This window comes from Pseudorca crassidens, chromosome 7 (genome assembly GCF_039906515.1).
Source record: "Pseudorca crassidens isolate mPseCra1 chromosome 7, mPseCra1.hap1, whole genome shotgun sequence".
NCBI classification, from domain to species: Eukaryota; Metazoa; Chordata; class Mammalia; order Artiodactyla; family Delphinidae; genus Pseudorca; species Pseudorca crassidens.
Window position 1 is genome coordinate 115,385,967 of NC_090302.1, and position 25,590 is coordinate 115,411,556.

The following is a 25,590-nucleotide window of genomic DNA, read 5'->3' on the forward strand; positions in this document are numbered from 1 at the left end:
GTGTAAAACTCACAAAAAATACGAATGTAAGCACAAGCAGATTAAGAAATGAGACATTGGGCCTTCCTGGTGGTGCAGTGGTTGGGAGTCCGCCTGCCGATGCAGGGGACGCAGGTTCGTGCCCCGGTCCGGGAGGATCCCGCGTGCCACGGGGCGGCTGGGCCTGCGTGTCCAGAGCCTGTGCTTCGCGGCAGGAGGGGCCGCAGCAGTGAGAAGCTCGCGTACCACAAAAAAAAAAAAAAAAAAAAAAGAGACATTGTTAATACTCCTAAAGTCCCCAGTTTATCAGTTGAATTCTTTTTCTGCCCCACACAAGGGTAACATCCAATCTGAATTCTGTCATTATTAGTCTGCGATTTCTCATTCCAGTTTACTACACGTTTATCTCCCATTCCTCGTTTTCTATTTTTATATACATGTCATCATGTTGTATATGTTGTTCCATGACGTGCTTTTGTTACTCAGCACTGATTTTGAGATTCACCTATAACAGATATTTAATTCGAGTGAATATATTACAGATACATAGTATATCTGTGTATATATATATATAATTCCAGTGAATACATATATTACTAAAATCTGTTGCATTCTATACTGTGATGAGATGCAGTATTCATTCACTTAAATCCTATACACCAATGATAATAAATGGAAAATATATATATATACACATACACACGTCCCTTCTCCTGTCGGTGGACACACGTGGGTTCTGTTTTCCTGCTTCTGCAAACTGTGATATTGGGGACTGTTCATCCTTGTAGGTGGACCTCTGGTAGCAGAGCTGCTGTGTCAGGGAACAAGCAGATCATCACACGCAGAAACGTGACAGTGCACGTGGTCCTGAGTTATGAGTCCATGTCCATGCCAATGCTTGGAATTCTCAGTGTGAAAGAAACAAACAAAAGCCAGTGTATTGGACTTCAAATGGTATCCCATGTGGTTGGCATTTGTTTTTTCCTGGCTGAATAACTTTGAGACCTTTTTCTTTTGATAAAGTTTGGCCATTGGTGCTTTCTGCTCCTCCAAGTGCCTGTTTATATGAAGTTTACTCATTTTCTGTCAGGTCACCTGTTTTTGCTGCCGTTGTTGTTGTTCAGTTGCCACTTTAAAAAATTCTGGATATCTTTCTTTTGTTGATTTTATATGTTGCAAATAACTCCTCTCGCTCCATACTGCTTTATTTTTGTTAGCTTGTATTAATGGGTGGCTTTGACGACAAAAGTTTGGAATTTTAGTGTGTTTAAATTAATATCTCCTCTTGGAAAGAATTCCTTGTTTCTTAATAAATATATCCTGCCCAGTTTTGAAGTGATGCCAATATTCTTCTAAATGCAGGACAAAATTTTCAATAATCTGTTTTTAATTTTAAAATTTAGACAGTATTTTTGTGTATATAAAGTATGAGATAGTGATCCAGCTTCTTTCATTTCTTTGTGGATGACCTGTTGTTTCAGACCGTTCGTAGAATAATGCATTGGATTCCACGTGTAAGTGATAGCATGATATTTGTCTTTCTCTGTCTGGCTTACTTCACTCAGTATGACAGTCTCCAGGTCCATCCATGTTGCTGCAAAAAGCATTATTTCATTCTTTTTTATGGCGGAGTAATATTCCATTGTATATATGTACCATATCTTCTTTATCCATTCATCTATCAATGGACATTTAGGTTGTTTCCATGTCTTGGCTATTGTAAATAGTGCCGCAGTGAGCATTAGGGTGGATGTATTGTCTTTTCAAATTATGGTTTTCTCCAGGTATGTGCCCAGTAGTGGGATTGCTGGATCATATGGTAACTCTATTTTTAGTTGTTTATGGAACCTGCATACTGTTCTCCATAGTGGCTGCACCAATTTACATTCCAACAGTGCAAGAGGGTTCCCTTATTCTCCACACCCTCTCCAGCATTTATTGTCTGTAGATTGTTTTGATGATGGCCATTCTGACTGGTGTGAGGTGATACCTCATTGTCGTTTTGATTTGCATTTCTCTAATAATTAGTGATGTTGAACATATTTTCATGTGCTTTTTGGCCATCTGTATGTCTTCTCTGGAGAAATGTCTATTTAGATCTTCTGCCCATTTTTTTAGTGAGGTTGTTTGTTTTTTTGATATTGAGTTGCATGAGCTGTTTATAGATTTTGGAGATTAATTCCTCATCAGTTGCTTTGCTCTGAGTCAGAGGAGCATGCGGGGGTGTAGGGCCCGAGCTCAGGGTCAGGTAAGTCCTGGATGTCAGGACAACCTTTTCTTTCCTTCTTTTCTTCCCTCCCTCCCTCCTTTCCTTTCCTTTCCTTTCCTTTTCTTTCTGGAGCCAACGCCCTGCAGATTTGATCCTGTGTGGGGATCGGTGTTACCGCTGCTGGGAACTCCGTCTAGGGCAGCGGAGGCCACGGGCTACTGCTCCCCCAACCTCACCAAGAGGTGAGAACCAGAAAGACTGAGGCCAAATTCACCGCAGCCGTTTTAGTAAACAGGCACAGACGCAGTCATGCCGCTGCTCCATGTGCTTGAAAACCTCAGAGTCTGACATGATCCCTGCAGGAGTGGTTCCCGCTGCGGGGACGGTGACGTAAAGCAGAGCTCAGAAAACTTTCTGTAAAGGGCCAGATGTGCTAGGTTTTCTGGGCTGGGGTCTCTGTCACGACTACTGAGCTCCGGTGTCGAAGTGCCCAAAGAAGCCATAAGACAATATGTACAGAATGAGCTGGGCGTCAACACACCTGTATTTACCAACCAGGCAGCGGACCTTCTGTGGCCCGTGGGCTGGTGTTTCCAGGATTCCGATGAAAAGGCGAGATCGGCCAGGCTTTTGGTCGCGCTTCTGGTCGCGTGTCTATGAAGAGAGATGACACCAACCAGGCAGACCTCACCAGGGCTTTGGGGCCCTTGCACTTTCTCTCCTACATGTGCACGTCTGATGCCAAGTAATGAAAATCGCCTGTAGATTTTCACAAGGTTGCGATCACTCCGTAGCTGTCCCTACAATGTCGATTCCTGTTTCGGGCAACTCAGGTGCTGCCGGGTCACCTCCAGGCCTTATACACAGTTAAGTTCTGCACCTGCATCCAAGCTCTGCCTACCACGTGTTTTAAAGTGAATTTCCACCCGGAGGATTTACCTGTCTGCTTCGTGAGGATGCAGTTGTTGATGAGGGGGGGCACATGGTGGGGTGGGAGGAAGAAAAGCCCCTGCACGCTGTCATTAGGAAGGTGGGGACTGACACTGGCCAGTGTCTCTGTTCCCTCCTGGCTCCCAGTAAGGCCTCAGCCTGCTCTGGACCCCCGCCGTGTCTTCTTTCCTTCACGCCTGGTTTCAGCTATAGCCTTGCTCACCGCCGGCCCCTGGGCTCTTTCACTGTCGCTGTCCTGCTGCTACTCCAAGAGCTTAGTTCTCTGCACGGTTCCCATTCAGAGAGGGAGATTTAATCGCCAGAACATCAGTGATGTTGTTGTGAAAGGACTTTTCTGCCCTTTTCAAAGTTTGATGATGTCGGGGTGGGTCTCTTTGGTAGATTAATGTTGTCTTTCTTCCACAGTAACTACACGTTGACATCTTCTGCATTAATATACTGAGTGCAGTTACATGGATGAGTGAGTGAGCAAAGAATGGAAGGAATGAACGTATTAACAGCAAGTTCTTATAGTAGTTCACTAACATTATTTGGAAGAAGGCAGCAACGCTTTATTTATTTGAGGGCTCATTAAATGCCATAAACTGCATTTTCAGGTTCCCAGTAAAGGTGGTTTTATCCAGAGTTTTTCAGTTGAAGAATTTGAAGCTAAAAGTGTGTAGCGCTTTTTTTTTTTTTGGCTGTACGCAGGCCTCTCACTGTTGTGGCCTCTCCCGTTGCGGAGCACAGGCTCAGCAGCCATGGCTCACGGGCCCAGCCGCTCCGCGGCACGTGGGATCTTCCCGGACCAGGGCACGAACCCGTGTCCCCTGCATCGGCAGGCGGACTCTCAACCACTGCGCCACCAGGGAAGCCCAGTGTGTAGCTTTTTCACGGTCCTTCACCAGTTGACTGTAGAGCTAGAGCTAGAGCTTTCTCCGTGGTCCGTGTCTGTAGTATTTCTGCACCGTCTGCCATTCCGCGTTGCCTCAAGAGCCAGCACAGTAGTGGAAACGGAGGTTTGCAGGGTGAGCTTCAGAGAAACCTTGCCACGGGTGTAGGGCGTCACCACCAAGCGGGAGGAGAAGCTGGCGGAGTCGCGCGAGGCAAGGACTCCTTCCGGCGTGACGTCATCACAGCCCGCCTTCAGGGTCGGGCAGGAGGAAGGAGACTCGGGCTTCACTCCCCAAAGCTGAGGCGCCGTTCACGGCTCATGATGGCTTTCTGTCTCTTCTCGTACTCTCCTGGGTCTCATCTGAAGCCACTCCCCTCCGGCTGCCTGGTGAGCGTCCAAGCGCTCTGCTTGCACTTCTCCTGGGGGCCCTGCATTCCTAAGGTGACTTATAAGGTCCTCCTTGTTGTTTCTACTTCCCTCCGGGACGGGGCTGGGTGAAAGGCGCACCCTGTGGCTGAGAATCCCGAGCTACTCTACCTTCCTGTAACTGCTTCTCAGGGATGATGGACTGCTTGCCCTCAGGGGATGCTGGCAACGGAGACAGAGAGCTGATCAATCCAAGCGACAGATTGCTGGGGACACCAGACACTCGTGTGCAGGTGGCTGTCCCAGTGTCACCTGCCACTCGCTCCCTCAGTTCTGGTGCAACAAATCACAGGTGAGGACTGTGCTGTGGGAAACCGCACTTCTGTTTGAGGATGTGAAAAGCCCTACAGAGTAGGAATCTGACTTTAGGGACAAATACAGTTATATCTGAGGGTGGAGACCGTTAGTAATAGCCGCGTGTGGAAAATGGCAGGAGCGGAGATCACTGGTAAAGGGAGAATTCGCCATCGATGGGTTTGCAAGACCTTACCTGCTCCCACAGACAGCAGAGTCTCTTGAGTTCATTACAGGGATTTTTAACTTTACTTGCTGGCGTTTCAACTGTCTAAATCCTTTTATCTTTGTAGCATATATGGCCTCCCAGCCAAAACTGGTAAACACAATTCTGATCTAATTTAATACCTACATCAGCGTACATTTTAAATATCGTATCAGCAGGTCCATAAACAGCTCTGCTAATAATGTATGAAATAGCACAGCTCCAGACACATTACCATTGCCAACACCAAAGTAAAATCCCATTTACTTTTGCCTAAAAGTGTTTGATACTGAATTTGCTTTCCCCTGGACTGTAATTAACAACACTTTGAACTGCTAACAAGATTCCATTGACTGGTGATATTAATCACACGTTCACAGAGAAATTGGCTATTGCGTTTGATTTTTTTTTTCTTATGTGCATCTAATCACTGATTAAAACTAAGGAAATGGATCTTTTCACCATGCTCCTTGGACATTTATTTTCTTGGTAGGTTTAGTCTATAAAGATTTCTCCCTCTCTATTGGATCTTGCTTCTAAATTTCTATAGATGTGGAATAAGCCCAAGAAACAGTATTTCTCGTCAAGAGGAACAGTTTATTCCAGATAATTAAATTCAAGATAGTTCAAAGAAAACACAGCAAGGAGCATAAATTAGGTTCTATCAAGGGATATAGGACGTTCCTCGTGAATGGATACTGACAAAACAATTTTGTGGGAAGCTGTAAAAAGTCATTAATAGTTTTGAAACTTTTGAAAACTAGCGTATGAGAAGAAAGCTGCAAGGTTTAGTTCTGTGTCTTTAGAATATGCTTCAGACGTTCACAGCTGTTTCATCTTTATATTTGACAGTATTCTGAGTTTGCATGTAAGATTTCTGCACATACACTCTTATGAATGCTAGGGTAGATTTTTTTTTTTTTTTTTTGCGTTTGCTCAAATGCCATTTTGAGAAGCAAAGAATAAAATGTAAATATCAAAATGGAATGAATTTGGAAAAACAAAAGGGATCTTCCCGATGATCATAGGATCTCTCTTACCTATAAATAGTATTCAGAACCGTCTTGTGACATAGCCCCAGAGTCAGACTCTGTGCTCCAGGGAGACAGGACACTTTATCTTATTCACTGATTTTAGTTTCTTGCTTAGAACTGGAGCACAATAGATGATAAATATTTGCTAGGTAATCAGTGAGCAAAAATAATTTAGGTTGGAATTCATTGATTAATCTGCATAGCAAAAGTGCTATTAACAATTGGAAATTACTAATAAAATGAAAACTTAGAAAACTGAAGCATGATGAAAGTGGTGAAGAGAATAGACCACAGCCACAGGTGGTTTGGGTTTAGGTCTTGTGTCTGGTAGTCCCGGCCATGGGACCCCGTCAGTCAGCCTTTCCTCCCAGGCTGATTCCAGTGTTTAAAGAGTGATGCTGTATAAAAACACTACGTTAGAGGTGGTGGTTATTATTGTTGTTACTAGTCCCTGATTCTGGACTCTGTGTAGGTCTTAAGGACTCGTACAAATACACCAACGTCATGATTTTTCTAGAGGCCACATGGCAACCTTAAAGCATTTAGACCAACTTTGAATCTGGAAGGAAAGGACAAATATATCTTGTAGCAGCAATTCTGGTTATGATGAGTTTGCCTTTCTGTGTCTGCCTGGACGCCTCGACTGTCCTGAAACCCCCCAGCCCATCGCCACTCTTTCCCAACAGACCTGTCCTCCTACACATACAGACTAACAAGCGCGCGCGCGCGCGCACACACACGCACGCACGCACGCAAGTTACGATCCCTACACTGAACTACTTGTTGTCTTCAGACTTCTCCGAGCTTTCTCCTGCCCGCATGCCTTTCCATTTGCTTCTGTGGGAAATGACTGTTCTTGTGAATTTTTTGTGTGTGTGTGATACGCGGGCCTCTCACTGTTGTGGCCTTTCCCGTTGCGGAGCACAGGCTCCGGACGCGCAGGCTCAGCGGCCATGGCTCACGGGCCCAGCCACTCCGCGGCACGCGGGATCCTCCCGGACCGGGGCATGAACCCGTGTCCCCTGCATCGGCAGGCGGACTCTCAACCACTGCGCCACCAGGGAAGCCCTGTTCTTGTGGATTTTGAAGCACAGTTCTTGTTTCATGTCCTCTGACCCTGACCCTGTGAGGCTGAGGCAGATTTAACACTTCGTATGTGGCTACATTATGTTACCACCACGATGACCTCTTTATAGACTAAGTCAGGGGTCCCCAAACCCCGGTCTGTGGACCGGCACCTGTTCGCGGCCTGTTAGGAACCGGGCCGCACAGCAGGTGGTGAGTGACGGGCCAGTGAAGCTTCATCTCCCGCTCCCCATTGCTCGCATTACTGCCTGCACCATCCGCCTGCCCCGGTCCATGGAAAAACTGTCTTCCACGAAACCTATCCCTGGTGCCAAAAAGGCCCTGGACCGCTGGACTAAATTACGGGAGAACAGAGGCTGCGCCTGCGTACTTCACCTTCCAGCGGCCAGAGCCTCCTCCCCTGTACCTGGCCCCTCAAAGCTTTTGAATGGACATTTGTGAAGCTCGCCCTCCCTCCCCCCTTGCTGCTCCCCCCTCATCCTTTTCTCTTTGTCCACCTTCTGTAAATGGCTCACCTGCAGTAACTAAGTGCAATACAAAATGAAACCAAACATATGTAGTATAATGGGTACTATTACTAATCTTTTTTTTTTTTTTGCGATTCGCGGGCCTCTGTCACTGTTGTGGCCTCTCCCGTTGGGGAGCACAGGCTCCATACGCGGAGGTTCAGCGGCCATGGCTCATGGGCCCAGCTCCTCCGCGGCATGTGGGATCTTCCCGGACCGGGGCACGAACCCGTGTCCCCTGCATCGGCAGGCAGACTCTGAACCACTGCGCCACCGGGGAAGCCCTAATACTAATCTTTTATTCCATAATATTCAAAACTTACTTAACGTTTGCCCTTGTCAAAGTACCAGTGGGGAGCGCAGAGCACCAGTAAAACTGGATACCACAGGCTAAACGTTAGCACTGAGCCATTAAATAATTTATTCATTTTTTGGTGTGTTCAGGAGAAAGACAAAGGAAGCAGAATTGTTTGTTCTAAAAGTTACACATATAAAACGGCTTACTTTTTTTTCCAACTGAAAGCACATGTAATGTAGATATTGTCTTGTTTTACATCAGATTGTTTTAAAAGAAGGTTTGTTCCCTTGAAAACATTCTGGTAATTTGAGCTACAAGATGCAGTTGATAAGAATATCATGTGTATTTCCTTAAGAATTTCATTTCTCTTCATCTGAGCTATAGTTTTTTGTGTTTTTATAAGGATGAGATCACAGTAGTACAAGATGGCAGGCATTGCAGGGTTGTGTGCAAATCTGAAGAACTATGAAAAGTGGGTGTGTATGTGTGTGAACACCTGTGTATGCACACACATACTTGTTACAAAAGATTAATTATCCTTTCAAAACTGATCTTTTCAGATCATAAAATTTATACCAAAAGAACGTCATGTTTTTAAATTTAAGGTACATTTATTATTTCCTGTTTTCCTTTATATAGGATAAAGGGGGTGAACCTCAACCGTACAACTTCTGGTTTTAGTTTTTATTTCAATTGGTGTATTTATTTTAACGTGATTAAAAAAATCAACTCAATTGCATGCATACTTTTAGATGTATGTGTCAGACTTCCACTTCAGTCTCTTTGTGTGGACATGATATCACTATGGTAAATTTATTTTTATTGGTGTGGTTCTAACAGGATGTAAAAGTAGCAAGCTGACTATGAAGAGAACTATATAAATCTTAAAACATTTCTAATTTTTGGTTGCTGGTATCTGAAGTCGCACTTTTCTGATTTTCTAAATATATATTTTGGCTATTAGATTACCTAATGCAAAAAAAAAAAAGTCTTCTAGTAGAGCATAAGCCTAATTAATTAGTGGACACTTAAGAAAATAAACTGTACTAGTTTACAACTTTGTAGATTTCTTATTGTGGAAGAGGCTATTAGCAAGCATACAGGTTACGATTTTTATATCGGTTTCTAGGTCGTGTGCTTCATTATAATTAGAGTTGGAAAATGCACAGCTCTGTATAGGATTCCCTGTGTTATAAAATTTTACTGTAATTCATTTTAATGTAAATTTTAGTGTGCAAACACATTTCTTTCCTATTCTTACATTTGTTGACAGGTGCTGCTTTTTGATGACTGCAGACGGAGGGAGGAGGGATGAACTGATACTTGTCCTAAATCCCATGCAAATATTGTTACTGATTTTATCTCACCTCTTTATCATAAGGAAAAATATTCTTTAGCGTAATTTTTCTCCAGCTATCAAATTGGCTGAAATGTTCTCAGCCTTTTGGAGATGTGATTATTTTTATTGTTGGATTCATAGCATTTTATCAGAAAACACTGTCAGCGTAGATACACAACATTTGGGGGACACACCTGTGAGGACCTAGGTCCACATCAAGTCCACCAGAGCTGCCGAGGGTGCGCACAAGCTCGGTGTGGTTTGCAACCTGTGCTGGGCAGGGACAGAGACGGGCCTGAGCATTGAAAAGCCTTCTTAGCTATTTGACACGAACGTTTATATTGATCTCTGTTTCTATGGATTAACTCCAGTAGTGATAAATTTGGGTTTGTATGTCTGTTTTGGTTTCATTTTTTAATAATTCATTTTGTTGTATTTTACTAAAGGCTTGTTCTGAAATGTTTGGGAAAAATAAATGTTCTCCCCCCAGCCTGCCCCTTCTGAGGCCCTGCTGCATCGCACAGGCATGACAGTGAAGTGACTGAATCTTGCAATTGAAGAGACTAGGGGAGATTTGAAATTCCTTTCCTTCAAAATCCTGACGGTGGAAAAATGAAATGTTCTTGTGTCCTAAGAGGGGAAGGGTCTCCAGCACCTGGAACCTAGCCCGAAGGGCCCTACATCCTGGTGGTCTTGCTTCTGGGCTTGGATGGGGTGGGTGCAGCCACTCTCTGTGAACAAGTCAAAGGTGCAGTAGTGATGGGGTGTCATCCTGGGATGAGCGTAAGGAGACCGTCTTGTGTGCCAGGCTCCCTGGCGGGGTTCTCACATGGAGGGTGGCCCCGTGGGGACCCCCGTGTGGCAGAGAAGGGGCTGAGCCAGTAAGGAGCTGGAACCCCCATCCAGAAGGGAGCAAGGGTGCTACATCACCAAAAATGCCTGGCAGATCGGAAGCTCTTTGTCAGTCAGGCCTCTAGGAGGGAGTGTAGCCTGGTTGGCACCTTGATTGCCCCTGAGAGAGCCTTTGAACCACGCCTGGATTCCGGACCTTCCAGAACTCTAAGATGGATGGTTCTTGTCCCAAGCCTCTAGAGTTGGGCCTAAAAGGAGGAGGGGTTGCTTTATCTGGTCCTGGTGCGCAGAGAAGCAAGTGGCTCCTGGGGACGGTGTTTCAGCCACTGTCCTCCCCATTATCCTTTACTGATTGTAATGCTAATTTTTGGCTTTCTGGTAACTGGGCTATTTTTAAAAACTACTGTGTTGATGGTGTTGGTACTGTTGTTTCAGTGTTGTAAGAAGTCTGAAATGTAAACCTTAAATATTGGAACAAACCCCAATATGTATACATTACTAATTTTTTGAATGGAGCAAAGGATCATTCTTTCAGAAAGTCTTCTCTCTCTGCAGAGAAGAGGAAGAAGGTAATACTCACAAAGCGAAACTTCTAGGGCAACACATCACACTTTAGTTCGAAGATTTTATCAACCAGTGAACTGTGAACGTAACGGTGTTACTAGAGATAATAGCTGTGCATCAGAATCTCAATTTATACATGAGGAAATAGAATTATAGTAATAATAACCATGAGGGCAAATCAGAAATTGTCTTACGGCTTCCCTGGTGGCGCAGTGGTTGAGAGTCCCCCTGCCGATGCAGGGTACACGGGTCCGTGTCCCGGTCCGGGGAGATCCCACATGCTGCGGAGCGGCTGGGCCTGTGAGCCATGGCCGCTGAGCCTGTGCGTCCGGAGCCTGTGCTCCGCAACGTGAGAGGCCACAACAGTGAGAGGCCTGCGTACCGCAAAAAAAAAAAAAAAAAAAAAAGTGTCTTAAACCCAAAAGTGAAATCTCAGTGTGAACCAAATAGCTTTCAATTTTTGTCTAAATATAGATACATTCAGAAAGGAGTTCAGAAAGGAGTTCCCAGGTATTGATCATGAATAAGGACCCAGTTGTACGTAATCGGAGTTCGTGTGTAAATATATCCCCTGCCCACTCTGTCAGTATAGCATCTGAAGAGCGTACTTTTGCTGCTGGAGGTGTAAATAAGCACAGAAATGTACTCTTGGCTCAGTAAGGAACCAACTAATATCCTTTGTTTCTTAACATAGCACATTCTAAAAACGAGAAATACTATTTTGCTTTCATTTATGTTGAGTAACTTCTGTCTATTTTACACAGTATTTAAATTTTGACTAGTACTATATTTTCATTGACTTTTATATGCTAATGATTTGTATCAGACTGATAGTATGCATTTAATATTTGTATATAATATAAACTTATTTACATTTGATATGATGGGCTCTGGGTTGGGGGGTGCAGAGCAGCCTCGTCTCAATGAAACTTTATTTGTAAAAACAGGTGTTGGGCCACCCATGGGGTGCATTGGCTCGCCTGTGCTGTTCTCGGGGGGTTTAAGCGTGTGTTCTCGGCTTCACCCCCTCCACCTTCAGCAGGTGGCTGATCTCTCTCTGCTTCCCTGGCCTCACCTGTGCAGCAGAAGTGACAGCAGACACGCTGCCTCTTACAGATGCTGAAAGCTAGGTTCTGGGAACCTGGTCCAGGGCAAGCGAGTGGAGCCCCAGGCCACTGTGCTTCTCAGTTTCTGTTCCTGTTGGTGTTCTTATAGTTAAAACCAAGGCTCCCAATATTTGAAAGTCCTTATTTTATTTATTAAGGCAAATACTTCTGTGTCATTCCCTGAAATTAATGAATTGTAAGTTTTGTATATCAGTGTGAAACTAACCAGTCCACATACATATGCAGAAGAATTTTAACCTTGATGTGCAGGGACTTTCAGAGACAGTTGAGGAATCCTCCAATGCACATTTCTTTTGGCACCGTTTATTTATATGTTTAATCTGCGGTGAGTCAGGGAGCATAAAAGTGCTCTCTGAGAAGTAAAGGGCTCACTAAAGTGGTATAAATGAATTCTCTCAGGGTCCTAGGACATCACTGGAGAAACCAGGGGGACTTGAGTAATAAACGCGGCCTTGGGGGCTGAAACAGTTGTTTCATGGATAATTCCTTTGTGCCCAGACAGAGCTTACTTCCTCTATCTTGGGATCAAATCAGGTGTTAAGGGGGGGCTTCCTCTTTTGTGAAATGTACTGGCTTAACTCTTACACTGGGCATTCCTCCCACGATGGGATGAGATGTACATGAGGCTGTCACAACATAGAACACATTTCAAAAAACAGACGGACTTTCATTGCTGTTCTTGAGCTTATAGAACTAGCAGTGCCTCGTGATTTCCCTGAGCTGTTGAAACATAGCAAACAAGAAGAGGTCACTTTAGTTGGGAAATCCTAAAGTTTAGTGCGAGAGGGCTTGGGGGACGTAATCGCAAATCACAGAAATTCTAGGGAACTTCCCTCGCCAGCCCTCAGCATAGGCCCACACAGGCGTCATCATACTGTTTGATTTCTGTGGACATTTACAAAGATTAACAGAGCTTTTGTTAATAAGTAGAGCAGCACTAGCTTATACTTACCTTTGCTTTCACTCTGGAGGTTTGAATCCAAACGTACAATTGTACAACAGTTCAGAATCGGGTGTATTCCTGTCTTTTATGTTTTTCCCAAATGCAGACGCTTTGCTGATTCTTTGCTCCTTGGGAATACACAGATCTTTCAGTGTGGAAACCTTGGCCCAATCTCTCTTCCCTGGAAGATGACTAGGGGCCCAAATTGCTCTCTCTGTCTCTCTGCTTCTGTGACTGTGTCCTATTAGGGTGACCAGGAAGTCGTTTGTCTCCTGCCGGCTTGTGGAAAAGCTCTTGGTGGTCGTGGTCGTTGCTGGGAATCAGGACTTCACCAAATAGAGGCCAGAGGGTCCAGGCTGTGATGCCAGGGGAGTGGGTATGGATGCAGAGTGATCGAAGGGGAGCAGGGGATGCCGGGAAAGTCCAGGATGGGAAATAGGGTCAGAGGATGAGCAGGGGATTCCCAGGGAAGAATGGACAGGGGACAGACTGATATCCACACACACACAGAGTCAGGATGCTAAGGACACCCTGGGACGTGCCCCTGGATCTCCTGCAGGTCCAGGCCCCGTTCCAAGGCCAAACTCATCCTGCGGCCTCAGATTCCCGGTGGGACTGACCTTGTAAGGATTTACCTTATGGGTTGCAGCTTAAATTCTGCCAACAAGGGCTCTTTGGATGTTCTGGATTCTGTGTATGGGAAGGCGCGACCAAGGCAGAGGTGGAGAGCTTGTGTGTACCTTTTTATCCTCAGGACTGACTAACTGTATGACTCGGGGGGCCTTCCAGCTATTAATTATTTGCTGATATACCAGTTTTCTATTCTCTCTCATGTTTTTGAGCTCTGACTGTGCTCAGCCCGGTATCACTTTGAGTCCCTAGAAAGTGATGGTGGTTGATTTTGGATGCCGTCTGGGAATTCAGGAGGGGATGGGGCAGGTGGCTTTTCTGCCCGTGGCTGATGATGGCTTCCTGCGGAGCAGCCCCACCACCACCCCAGGTTCTGTTGTTGAGCAGGTTACGGGGCCAGGCTGGGCTAGGGGCGGGGGATGCCCTGCACCTTTCCTGGGAGTGACAGGAAGGAAGGATGCACAAGAGGAAAGCCCCCGATGGGCACCTTCTGCAGGTCGGGAGCTCCATTGCCCTTTCACAGAGGGAGGCCTGGGAGCACAGCGGGATCCTTGGAGACCTGGGTAGAGGCTCACCCTCGGGTCTCTGTGTCCTACACGAGCGTGTGAAGACCTCTCACCTACATTGCAGATTATCTGCTTGCTTTCTCTGAAACAGGGTCCATCTGGACTGCAGCCGGCTCTCACATCAGATTCTGGGCCCCTTGAAGTCACAGGCCACGTGTCACTAGGTTTTCTTTCTCCTTAGCATCTACTAGAAGCAAAATAAATATTTATTGGAAGGATTGAACAGAACACATCCTGAGTCTCTGATACAACGTTGGATGGTGAGTAAGGTCACACGACGTGCATGTGGCTTCAGAGGTCAGGGGTCACAGTACTCCAAAGGCGTCTTTCCCGCTGCACCCCCCATAGGTTGCAGGCTTCCCCCGGCAACTCCAGATGTTTTACTGAAAAATCCCATTTTCATATGATGTCAATTTAAGAAAGATAGTCATTCTTAACATCATAGTGGTAAGTGACAATTACTCGAATGTTTTTCTGGCTGGAATAATAATAGGTACCAATTTTTAAGTGCTTATTGTGAGCTATAAGCTATATTCATACTTTGCATATTTTAATAATTTAATCTTCCTCAGCTTAAGGGCATTATTACTAGTCTCAATTTTCAGAAAAGAACAGTTACGGTCAGAGTTGAAATATCAGAGTAACTGGTAAATACGGGGTTTAAATATAGGCGTTTCTTATTCAGAAGCCTCACTCTTGGGCCGCCGATGTCCTAATATATGTTTCTCTTTTTTTTCTTTCTTCATATCTTTTTATTGTCATTCATTGAAATTGTCAAGCTAGGACTTGAAAATTTGTACCAAGATAAGTTTATCTTTGTCTTCCTAATTATTATTTCTGACATTTTCTCAGACTTTCATTTTTCATCGTAATTCATAAAAATATTTGAAACATAATTGTTATATGAATGACATCACTGATAAAACACTACTGCTTTTGGAGGTTGGTTGTTTTACCAACCCGCTCCCTCCGGTCCCCCAAGTGCTCTGTACTGGGATTTGTAGCTACAAGATTTGGTTACATCAAGTCCTTTTCTCTCTTATACTAAATTTCAGTTCCTAATCGTGGTTGACCCACATTTTACACTGCAGAGTCAACCATTTTCAATCAAGTCAGGCAGTCTTGGATCTGTTATATCATTTAAAATAGTGCATCACTAGTGAAATACAACGTGTAAATTCTTAACATGATGAAATATACTTATAAATGCCTTAGAGTAAAAGATGCAATCTAGGTGGGACTGGCAGTTAAAAGCAAGACTGGGAGACGGCTGTCGAGGGGGGCTTTCTCCTTCTTGTCCTGACGCCATCACTTCAGGGGAGAGTTTATCCCAAAGACACTTACTGTAATAAGTCTCAGTGCACATAGTGGGAAATACCAGAGATGTGTATTTATTTACTTTGTCTCTGGACTAAGATTGCTGGGTTTCCATAGTCATAAATAGATAGTTGTGCAAATCTGGAAAGAGATCTTATCAATCTCATACCCCATGGGTTTTTTTTGGGGGGAGGGGCAAAGCTGATTGGCTAAAACATAGCTGCCTGTGAGTTGTCTCATATGACTAAAATATTATTTAAATGTCATTTAAATGTTTTAGACAGACACTGATGAAACGTAGCTCTATAATAGACTCATCTATTTAAAATATATATGTATACATTTATATATATGTATATATTCTGACATAGATGCATGAGTGTGTTTTGTGTGCATTTGTGTGTGTATGTGTGTGTGTTCCAAATGGATGACTAATACGAAGACCTCACGTGACATCCTAGATACTCTGATAGCAGACTTCAGATGGGGAAGGGAAGTACTATGGAAATACTGTCACCTAAACCATCTTGGTGTAGGTTGACCCTAAAGTCCTATACCCCACCTGAAACTGGACTGTCATATATTGGGGATATGAGTGTGGCGTTTCAGAACTACCCACCGTTGATAACCATCACTTTAGCACTTATTTTATTTTTACAGTGTCTCCTAAAGCATTATCTTCCGTGTCCCATTACAATGTCTCCAAAAGCATTATCTTCCGTGTCCCATTTTGTAATCGTGTAAATACTTTTTTTTATAGCTTAACAATCCTTTATACCAGTTATTTAATATAAATTACAGAACACTTATGGGAATATAGGACACAGTTGTGTCCAGTAGTCATCAATAGAGTCTTTATTGATTATTATTTAAAGGTACTGTGCCCTGCTAGCAATTTTCAAATACGTATCTCAGGAAGGTCCCATTGTCTGCGCAAACCTTCGTGGCCTCGGGAGCAGCTTGGGTGGCTCGGCACAGGCGATATGATGCCCGAGTGTAGCTCTTCTCATGTCCAGCTCTAGCCCTTGGGGGGCTCCTGAAGCTTCCAGTCTCTCCTATTCCCAGTTAATCACGTGTTAGAATCCATGAGGATACTGAGTAATCCCTGCCCTAGTTTTCTAGTCCCTGTGATTCCTTCAGGCATCGGGAGAATTAATCACCGTAGATGTAGCAATGAGTGAATGAACCACAGTTCATCCAAGGATATAAACTGGTCCTTCCCACCTACTTCATCTGGACAAAGCCTGATTCTGACCAGCTGTTGTCAAGGGAAACTAGTTTCTCTATTCTGGGCATGGTTCTTATTCTGAAACATATATTCTGAATGTATAAGAAAGTACTTAGACATTTATGTATGCGTGATTTGTTATAAAATATTACCAGCAACATGGAAGCACAGACGTATGAAGAAATAACTAAAGGCTGGTAAATCCACAGAGATGGATGTGAGACATTCAGTATTTTGACAAAACTTATTAATACAGTTGTAAAATGCTCTTAATAAAATGATGCACAAAACATCTGGATATAATATTGAACATACAGTATTATCTCAATATAGTCAAACATGTGTGAAGAAAAATCTGTTCCTGGTAGCAGTTCTTTGCTGTAGGATAATTTGATTCATTTGTGTTTCTGTATTTCCCAAAAACTCTGCATCACGGGTCCTCAGGTAGGTGGTTTTTCCCCGAGGAGGCACTTGGCAGTGTTCGGCGACAGTCTTGATGCCACACCTTGAGGGAGGTCACTGCTGGCCTGTCATGGGTGGAGGTCAGGGATGCTACTAAGCGGCCTGCGATGCTCCACAGAGCCGTCCCCCCCACCTGCCCCCGCCCAGGACAACAAGGAATTATCTGCTCAAAGTGTCCGTGGTGGCCAGGGTGCTCGACATTAAACATGTATCTTATTTAAAATCAGGAAAAATAGGACATTAAAACCCCAAGGAAAAGGCCTAAATCACAGGATACAGAAATCAAATTTTCTTATGCAGACCACATTTTAGGGGAGAACTGTCAAATATTATTTCTTTCAATATAAGAAATTGGAAAAGATGCAGAATTGACTCTGGTCGTCACTATAATTCACGGTGTAAGCTCTGGAGCGTGAGCTTTGCCCAGTGGGCCCTCGGGCTTGGTGTCAGTCATCTGAACCTGAGTTTCTCCAGTCGTGGGCATTTCCTGAGTTGTTTTCTAAATCCCCAGTTGGCTTATTCTGGATCTAAATTGAAGCCTGGGAACAACCAATAGTCACTAAAGCTTTTTGAGACAAAAGAAATTGCGCCTGAATGAACACTTTCTGTGAAAATACTTTGATTTCTCACCCTGGCAACATTCCTAAGATTTAATGCAGTGAAACCATTTTCAGAAAAATAAAAGTCTCGTGATATGAGCACACAAAGAAAAATATCTAAAAATAGCTAATAGGGGAAGGACTTTGCTTTTCTTTACCATGTCAGATGGCCAACTGTCCGTGATGCCCTTGACATAACAAAAAGCCAGGTCACGGTGTACATTATGATTACAGATTTTTTATAGCTCTGATCCCAGAATAAGCCAGTGTGATCATGTTATTCTGAAGGACGTTGAGTTAAGTTGTCGAGGTTCGCTTTTACCATCGCGTTGTTTTCTCTACATGCCCACGTACTTCCTGCTAACCCGTACAGTGTTGAGTATTTCAAACACTCCGTGTCGTGGCAGGCGTGATGCTGTCATGTTATCAGGCCTCAGTGTCAGCTCCATTCCTGTGCCAGCCTTTCCACAGCCCAGAGTCACCATTGTAGGAAACACCTTCTCGCACCTTTCTGGATGGTGCCGTGGTAGCTGTACCTCTTCAGAAAGTCTGAGGGGGCAGCAGAAACACTTGTCTTCTGGCATTAACCACAGTCACTAATGTTGGCTTTGAAAAAGTTCTCTGCATCTCACATCTGACATTTGGGGGAGGGTTGCAGTGTGGACATCACTTTGAAAAATGTGATGAGGGGTCCGTAGCTCTTTCTACAAAAAAACAAACACTACAGGACTTTGTCAGCAGTCATGACAACTTGTCCGGTGGTGATGTTGACCAGACACTAAGGGATAACCTTAGTCCTTCTGACTGGCAAACATGCTTTAAGCACCTGCTTCTTGCCAAGAGTGGCCTGGTGCTTTGCATTTTTGTAACTAATCCCCGCACCACCCTTACCAGACCAGGTAGGTATTCTTTTTCCGACTTCAGTACAAGCGTCTGAGGTTTAGACCATCTTTTTCTCTAGCCTCATGCAGTTATTAGATGGTGGAGCCAGACTTCAAATTCAGGTCTGCATCTCCAGAGCCATCACCAGGTGCCAGAGTCTGGCTTTGCCTGTGTTTCAGGAGAATCCCAACCCTCTCCACGCTTGGAATGGAATACAGTCATCTTCCCCACACAGTGAGCGGTAACCTGAAAAAGTGATTACATGAGTGTGCTGTGGTCTCCAGCTGAAGTTTGAGAATTTGAGTGTAGGTACTTGATTTGAAAACCTAGTTTCCCAAGATTTGTATCATGCTGTAATTTTTTTAAAAGTGAGATTTTAAGATGAGACTAAACAATCAGTGTTTGTCTAATTATCCAGTGGTGTTATCCATCCTTCATCTAATCCTGGATAATTTAGCGCAGAACCTGTCAGCGTGTTTTGCCCTAAAATGCCCCCTCTCTTGTTATAACCCTATCTCAACATAAATAGAAGACAGACAGATGTGTCTTCTGTGGTTTTTCTTTTCTTCTTTCCTTTGAGGGTGAGAGATGGGTGTGAAAAAGGTGGTAATGAGTGATTCGTCACAATAAGGAAAACGTTTTGTAACAATTAAAAAATGTTCAATAAATCAATTAGGGAAGTATATTTATTTCTGTAATTAAAATACTCTACGTTCCCTCCCAGTACACGGGAGGGTGTTAGCAAAGAGGGTAGAAGAAGCTTGAAAGGATCTCTGCTTGGCCTTGTGGGTTCCCTACATTCTGAGGTTTCTGGTGGGTTAGGATTTGGGGCCGGGGACTGTTTCTTCAAGGAGCATCCCATAGTGCACTTCTCTTGCTTATGATGGTGGAAACAGCTTATTAATTTGAACAGTGAAATCGGTTCTGTTTGCATAAGAGATGATCTGTTTGAGGTGCCTTTACGAGGCTTTTAGGTAAAAACGGTGAATAAAATTGAGTCAGTCAGTTGACTCAGCTCTGTGCGCTATCCGTTGCCCCACTTTTGTGCTTTATGGTCAGATGTACTAAATACAAGTAAATGTAATGATTCTTTCCCATATCAAAGATCGAAACTTCAGGCAAGATTTAATTAGGTGCACATTTTTTCTCAAGCTTCCCGGTGCATTCTGATGAATTCCTTAGATGTGACTGATGTTCATAAAGTATATTTATAGTGTCTGGGCCGCTGCAGAGTCACCTGGTATGTTTCCTGCTATGGTAACCGTTCCAGTTACTGTTTTTTTTTTTTTTTTTTGAGGAGAAAGTAATTTTTTTTATTATCTCAGGGACACTTAATTGAACAGAAATCTCATGTTCAATTTACTTCGTTTGCTTGAAATCTTATAGCCAAATATGTGGCTCTTTTCCCCAGTTTCCTTATTTATTTCATATTTAATTATAGCATTTTTTTTAAATTAATTTTTATTGGAGTATAGTTGACTTACAATGTTGTGTTTCAGGTGTACGGTAAAGTGAATCAGTTATACACATACATAGATACACTCATTTTTAGGTACTTTTCCCATACAGGCCATTACGGAGCATTGATTAGAGTCCCCTGAGCTATACAGAGGTCCTTATTAGTCATCTGTTTTATACATAGTGGTGTGTACATGTCAACCCCAGTCTCTCAATTTATCCCCCCTTCCCCCCTCCATTTACTCATGTACTAGTGCAAAATGCAGTTGTGTAATTGGAAACTGGTGGATGCTTTTATAAGCTTATTAGCTTCACGTAATTGTGTGTTATACTGCGCGTTGAAAGTATCGCATTATAATACTTAGGTGACGTGGCAACCAAAACAGTTAAATTCTTACAGTATAGTAAATGTTGACTTGCCGTGAAAATGAACACATTTACTGAAAGATATTTCTATATCGTGTTAACAATGTATTCTCATTTGATAACTATTGTTTTTCTCTTGTTCCTTTTTTTTCTTTTTGTTTATTTTTTTTGTAATTTACTGCTTGCCATTGCAGGAAGTAGAGGTTTGTATTCAGCTTCTGTATTTCACATTTTATTTTTGATTTTATATGAATCTTTACATTTTAATTACTCATAGACACTCAATTCACATTCTTTTTCTCCTTAGGATGATTATTTCCGCACTTGGAGTCCAGGAAAGGCCTTCGATGGGGGTAAGAATGTCATTACTTTACAATAAATGTTTTTACATGTTTACAATCACTGAACTTTAAACATGATATTTATTGCCTGGTTAGATTTTAAAATACTAAATAGGAGAGCTTAGATGAATGGAAAAAATTCATGCCATAATTACTTTCACTTCAGAATATCATAGATAGAGATAAGTTACTTAGGTATTGTGATTTGTCAAGGTGTCTCTCATTTTTAGAATCATATCTGATTTGTCTGATTTGGGCTTCTGAACTTTACTGTGTCCATTCTTATTAGTTGATACAAGTCACTTCATCCAGTTCTCAGATATATTCAAGTACTTTCACTAGGAAAGAGATTTATTTTTGCAAAATTTCAAAACAAATGGCTTTGCTGTCTCATTTTCAGTAAATAAAAGCTTTCCTTTAAAATGGAGCAGTCTGGTAATTAGACTCAGCTGGTGTCTTAGTAAGACCCAAAAGGAAAACTCTTGTATTGAAAAACTGTACCCGCAGTTCGTAGTCTTGGTTGGCCCCCTTGAGACGGAGGGCAGGACACACACACGGGAGAGGAAGCCCTTCCCTGGGTGTAGGAGTTGCCCGATCTCAATGCAGTCATAATTATGTTAGTAAACAGATTAGTTTACCAAACTGTACACTATTAGAACCAGACTCTTTCTTTTAAAGTTTGAAATTTCTACTTTACATCGTGTGTAGTAACCTTACATAACATGGTATCCATGAAGCAGTATTATTTAAAAGTAGAAGTTGTTTTTTTAAATGAGCCATACTATGCCGTTAAAGGAAGCTTTACAGTATTGTGCTGTGTTTCCTAATATTTGGGATGAACGCTACCTCAGCCAGCCTCTGAGTAGGGACCAGCTGGGATGGACAAAGGATTGTGGTCAACGTAGAAATTAACCTTCAGTCGGAAACAGCAATTCACATCCTGCCCCTCCTGTAACATTACTTTCTTTGTTCCTTACTTCGTGATTTCACTGTCATTATCCAGTGTGTTAATTTGTGGGATTTACATAAAAATGATTTTGATTTGGTTACTGTAAGTCAAGTGAAAGGCACTAAAAGACAGGCAATGAAAAAATACAGGCAAATATGCTTCACATCATTACACTTTGCAGATATTGTGTTTACAAATTGAAGGTTTGTGGCAACCCTGTATTCAACAAGTCCATTGGTGCCAGTTTTCCAACAACATTTGCTCACTTCCTGTCTTGTGTCACATTTTGGTCATTATTTCAAACTTTTTCTTATTGTTGTATTTATTATGGTGATCTGTGATCAGAGATCTTTGGTGTTACTATTGTAATTGTTTTGAGGCATCACGAACTCCACCCAAATAAGACAATAAATGTAATAAATGTTGTGTGTTTTGACTGCTCTACCGACCAACCTTCCCTCCGTCCCTGTCCCTCTCCTCGGGCCTCCGTATTCCCTGAGACACAGCAATACTGAAATTAGGCCAGTTAATAACCTACGCTGGCCTCTAAGTGTTCAAGTGAAAAGAAGAGTCACAAGTCTCTCAGTTTAAATCAAAAGCTAGAAATGATGAAGCCCAGTGAGGAAGGTATGTCATTGGTGGGAATGTAAATTGGTGCAACCACTACGGAGAACAGTATGGAGGGTCCTTAAAAATCTAAAATTAGGGCTACCGTATGACCCAGCAATCCCACTCCTGGGCATATATCCTGAGAAAACCATAATCCAAAAAGACACTTGCACCCCAGTGTTCATTGCAGCACTATTTACGATAACCAAGACATGGAAGCAACGTAAATGCCCATTGACAGAAGAATGGTTAAAGAAGATGTGGTGCATGTATACAAGGGAATATTACTCAGCCATAAAAACGAATGAAATAATGCCATTTACAGCAACGTGGATGGACCTAGAGATTATCATACTAAGTGAAGTAAGTCAGACAGAGAAAGACAAATAGATCATATGATATCACTTATATGTGGAATCTACAAAAAAGATACAAATGAACTTATTTACAAAACACATATAGACTCACAGACTTAGAAAATGAACTTATGGTTACCAAAGGGGAAAGGGTGGGGGAGGGATAAATTCAGAGTTTGGGATTAACATATACACAGATAACCAACAAGAACCTACTGTATAGCACAGGGAACCATACTCAGTGTCTTGTGATAACCTATAATGGAAAAGAATCTAGAAAAGAATCTCTGTATATATAATATATATACACATATATATATTCAGCCATACATATATGGCTGAATCACTTTTGTGTACACCTGGAACTAATACAACATTGTGAATAAACTACAGTTCAACAGAGATTTAAAAAAAAAGCAAGCCGAGATAGGCCAAAAACAGTGAGCCCAGTTCTGAAAGCAAAGGAAAAGTTCTTGAAGGAAATTAAAAGCGCTGCTCCAGTGAACACATGGATGCTAAGAAAGCCAAACAGCCTTCTTGCTGACATGGAGAAAATTCTAGTGGCTGAATAGAAGATCAAACCAGCCACAGCATTTCCTAAACCGAAGCCTCATCCAGAGCCAGGCCCCGCTCTCTTCAATTCTGTAAAGGCTGAAGGAGGTAAGGCAGCTGCAGAAGAAGAGTTTCAAGCTAGCAGAGGTTGGTTCATGATGTTGAAGGAGAGAAGCTGTCAGTCTCCATAACATAAAAGTGAAGCAGTGAGGGGGTGATGTAGAAGCTTTAGCAAGTTATCCAGAAGATCTAGCTAAGATAATTAATGAAGTTGGCCACACTAAACAACAGATTTTCAGTGTAGACGAAACAGCCATCTGTTATAAGAAGATGCCGTCTAGGACTTTCATAGCTGGAGAGGAGAAGTCAATGCCTGGCTTCAAAGCTTCAACGGACAGGCTGAGCCTCTTGTTAGGGGCTAATGCAGCTGGTGAGTTTAAGTTGAAGCCAATGCTCATTTACCGTTCTGGAAATCCCATAATTAAGAATTATGCTAAATATACTCTGCCTGTGCTCTATAAATGGGACAACAATGCCTGAATGACAACACATCTGTTTACAGTATGCTTTACTGAATATTATAAGCCCACTGTTGAGACCTACTGCTCAAAAAAAAAAAAAAAAAAAAAAAAGAATCCTTTCAAAATGTTACTGCTCGTTGACAAGGCATCTGGTCACCCAAAGCTCTGATGGAGATGGACAGTGAGATTACTGTCGTTTTCATATCTGCTCTGCTGACACAGCATCTGTTCTGCAGCCCATGGATCAAAGAGGAACATTATGATTCATGGGAAGCGCTTAAGATACCAACCTTAACAGGAGTTTGGAAGAATTGATTCTAACCCTCATGGATGACTTGGAGGGGTTCAAGATTTCAGTCGAGGCAGGAACTGCAGATGTGGTGGAAACAGCAGGAGAACTAGAGTTAGGAGTGGAGCCTGAGGATGTGCCTGAATTGCTACAATCTCAGGATCAAACGTCAATAGATGAGGAACCGCTTCTTATGGGAGAGCAAAGAAAGTGGTTTCTTGAGATGGAATCTACTCCTGCTGAAGCTGCTGTGAAGACTGCTGAAATGACAGCGAAGGATTAGAATGTGACGTAAACTTCATTGATAACGCAGCAGCAGCAGGGTTTGAGAAGACTGCCTCCAATTTTGAATGAAGTTCTCCTGTGGGTAAAATGCTATCAAACAGCATTCATGCTACTGAGAAGTTATTCATGAAGGGAAGAGTCAATTGATTCGGCAAACTTCCTTGTTGTCTTATTTTTAAAAACTGCCGCAGTCACCCCCGCCTTCTGCAACTGTCACCCTGATCAGTCAGGAGCCACCAACATCCAGGCAAGACCCTCCGCCAGCAAGAAGGTCATAACTCATAGGATGGTTAGCATTTTGTAGCAAAAAAGTTTTTGTTTTTTTTTTTTTTTGCGGTTCGCGGGCCTCTCACTGTTGTGGCCTCTCCAGTTGTGGAGCACAGGCTCCGGACGCGCAGGCTCAGCGGCCATGGCTCACGGGCCCAGCCGCTCCGCGGCATGTGGGATTTTCCCGCACCGGGGCACGAACCCGCGTCCCCTGCATCGGCAGACGGACTCTCAACCACTGCGCCACCAGGGAAACCCAAAAATGTATTTTTAATTAGGGTGCGTGCATTGTTTTTTTTTAGACATAATGCACAATTAATAGGCTACAGTATAGTGTAAACATAACTTTTATATATTTTAAATATCTTATATATTAAATATATTTTATATTTTTCTTTTTAATTTTATGTTAAAAAATACATGTGACTCACTTTAGTGCAATATTTGCTTTATTGTGGTTGTCTGGAACCGAACCCACAATCTCTGAGGTATGCCTGCAATGAAATGCAGACTGAGATATATGTGCATGCTTTCTTGGGAAATGAATTTTTATTGTGGAATCATAAACCTTGAAAAATTGCAGTTATCTATGAAACGGATGTTAACACTTAAATTTGCCGTACTTGGTGTAGCCAATTACAAATAAGATGCTTTGTTTTTCTCATTTGTGTGTGTGAATATGTGTTGCACTGCAATTTATCTCTTGTTTAAAAAGAAAACGAGATCGTTATAGAGAGGCTTCCAAATCCTGAGGTACTGGTAAGACTGATGTACTTTACTATTTGAAGAAGTTTTTGACCTAACAACTTGTCAAATACCATATTTATCAAGCAGAGAGTAGCTCAGGCATGATGATAGCTAATGTTTGTAAAGTGTCCTATATGCAGTTACTGTTCTAAGTATTCAGTATATGAGTTACATTAGTTCATTAATCTTCACGGTCACCCTGCTGGGTGGATGGGGAAGGTGAGGCCTGAGGCTTGAAGGTCCTGCCAAGGTCATATTCCTACAAAGTGGCAGAGCCTGGCCTTGGGTCCAGGCAGTGTGACCCCTGCACCCCGTTTCCTGATTGCTAGGAGGTACTGTCACTCGTATGGTAGCACTAAGATGAAATAATGGCATACAAATGGAATTTTGAAGGTTGTGCTTTAAGAATAAGTATTTAGGGCTTCCCTGGTGGCGCAGTGGTTGAGGGTCCGCCTGCCGATGCAGGGGACGCGGGTTCG

At 42.9% G+C, this 25,590-nt stretch overlaps 1 protein-coding gene across 4 annotated transcripts in view; it reads left to right on the forward strand.

Moving 5' to 3' along the window:
* The window catches only part of SPOCK3 (SPARC (osteonectin), cwcv and kazal like domains proteoglycan 3), a 430,024-nt gene that overhangs the window by 113,957 nt on the left and 290,477 nt on the right, over nucleotides 1-25,590 (forward strand). For all 4 annotated transcript variants that reach the window (XM_067745423.1, XM_067745424.1, XM_067745421.1 and 1 more), the window contains one exon: nucleotides 20,503-20,548. In XM_067745423.1, the coding sequence (XP_067601524.1) occupies nucleotides 20,503-20,548 (46 nt within the window). The remainder of the gene's footprint in view (nucleotides 1-20,502; nucleotides 20,549-25,590) is intronic.